Source organism: Lipotes vexillifer, unplaced genomic scaffold, assembly GCF_000442215.2.
Source record: "Lipotes vexillifer unplaced genomic scaffold, Lipotes_vexillifer_v1.1 scaffold1004, whole genome shotgun sequence".
NCBI classification, from domain to species: Eukaryota; Metazoa; Chordata; class Mammalia; order Artiodactyla; family Lipotidae; genus Lipotes; species Lipotes vexillifer.
In genome coordinates, this window is record NW_006793064.1 from 148143 (window position 1) to 149732 (window position 1590).

Genomic DNA, 1590 nt, shown 5'->3' on the forward strand with positions numbered 1-1590 from the left:
TCCATTAAGCAGAGCCACAGTCAGGGCTCCCAGGTGGTTGGGTGGTCCTTCAGGCCTTCAGGCCCTTCAGGCCATGCAACTGGGAATCCCACCTAGGAGTGATAGGCTCAGACTGAATGTGGGGTGGGGCATCGCGGGAGGTTGGTCATGGTGGGGAAGGCCAGTGGGGTCCTAGAGAACACTTTACACGTGGCAGGACTTCAGCTGAATGAAAACAGCCCCAGTCCAGGGGCCGAATCTGAGCACATGTGATGCTGCACATGGGGAAGCATGGGCAGGGCCTAGGGAGGAGGATCCAGCGTCTGTGTGTGAGTGAGAGTGAAGGAACCAGTGACAAGGCCCACAAGTGTCTTCCCCAAAGCACTTTAATGCACACATCAACCCACAGTCCCTGCCTGCTGCCTGGGCCAGAGAGGCCAGCCCCACCTGGAAGCTCCCATGGCTTCCACAGCTTGGTGTGCCTAGGAGGGCTGAGCCCACACACATTCTCATCAGTACGTGAGGGGCGTGAGGATGAAGAGGCGGTCTTCTTCTTTGCGGATCCAGCGCATCAGTTTATGGATGGCACTGACGGCGGACGCCTTGGTCCCCAGGGGGCTGTAGCACATGTAGAGCTCAAAGGCGCCTGTCACCTGGTGGAAGGGGGCACAGGGTGGTCATCCAGATTAGACAACCCTCGTGGCCCTTGCCCAGGACCCCGACGAAGCCCAGCCCATCCCAGGGCTGCCTTACCCAAGCCAGGAGGTTCTCGTTGGGGCCCGTGTAGTAGATAGTCTTGAGTGGGCGGGAGGCATTGTGGGCGCGGCTGTGCAGGTACTGGTAGAGGCCCAGCAGCCGCTCCTGCTCCTCTTCACTGGTGTATGGGGCCTCGATCTCAGGGCTGGAGATGGGGGAGTAGGTTCGCAAAGGAATGACTTCCACTGGCTTCTCTGGAGATCCAGAAATACCTATTCCTAGCCAGGGAGACTCCACCATGGGTCCTACCCTCCAAATGCCCCCCCACCCCAGGACAAGGCATTGTCTCCTCACCACTGAAGACTCCCCAGGACAAAGCTGGGCCCACCCAGACTGGAGCCCTGTTCTCCCCTCTCCCCAAAGTTCATGGCATCTTTGGTGACCCTCCCTTGGAGAAACCAATGTGGGTTTAGGTGTCCTAGACAGAGTGACAGGTCTGAAATGAAGGAAAAGTGAGCCAGGAACCTTCTGGACCAAAAAGGGGTAAAAGGAGGATAGAAGATGCCTCATCTGGCCCCAGCCCCTCTGCTGGAGGAGGAAGTGGAGGAGTTCTGCATCCTGGGCTGGACAAAACTGACCAAACAGAGGAGACCTCTGTTCCAGCTTCCTTCCCTGGGTGTATTGGGTATTTCAAGGCCTTATGGGAAATGACTGAAGTAGAGAGGTGTATGCTGATGGGGTGTAGGGTGATAGGGGGTTTGGGCCCCTGGTATCAGAGTCAAACAGACACAGCAGGTCGGTCCATTCCCAGAGGGGTCATCAGCTTCAGGACTGCCATCAGAGCTCAGGCCCAACCGGCCGCCCCCCCCCCCCCCCCCCCCCCCCCCCCCCCCCCCCCCCCCCCCCCCCCCCCCC

General features: G+C 59.2%; 1 protein-coding gene across 3 annotated transcripts in view; it reads right to left on the reverse strand.

Annotated features, from left to right (window-relative positions):
• Positions 1-345: 345 nt before the first annotated feature.
• Positions 346-1590, reverse strand: part of MON1A (MON1 vesicular trafficking associated A) — an 18762-nt gene continuing 17517 nt past the window's right edge. For 2 of the 3 annotated variants that reach the window (XM_007466218.1, XM_007466216.1), the window contains 2 exons: positions 733-880; positions 492-632 (listed from right to left, as the gene is read on the reverse strand). In XM_007466218.1, coding sequence (XP_007466280.1) covers positions 492-632; positions 733-880 — 289 coding nt within the window. Of the gene's footprint in view, positions 633-732; positions 881-1590 lie in introns of all 3 variants that reach the window. The other variant, XM_007466217.1, reaches the window with a different exon arrangement.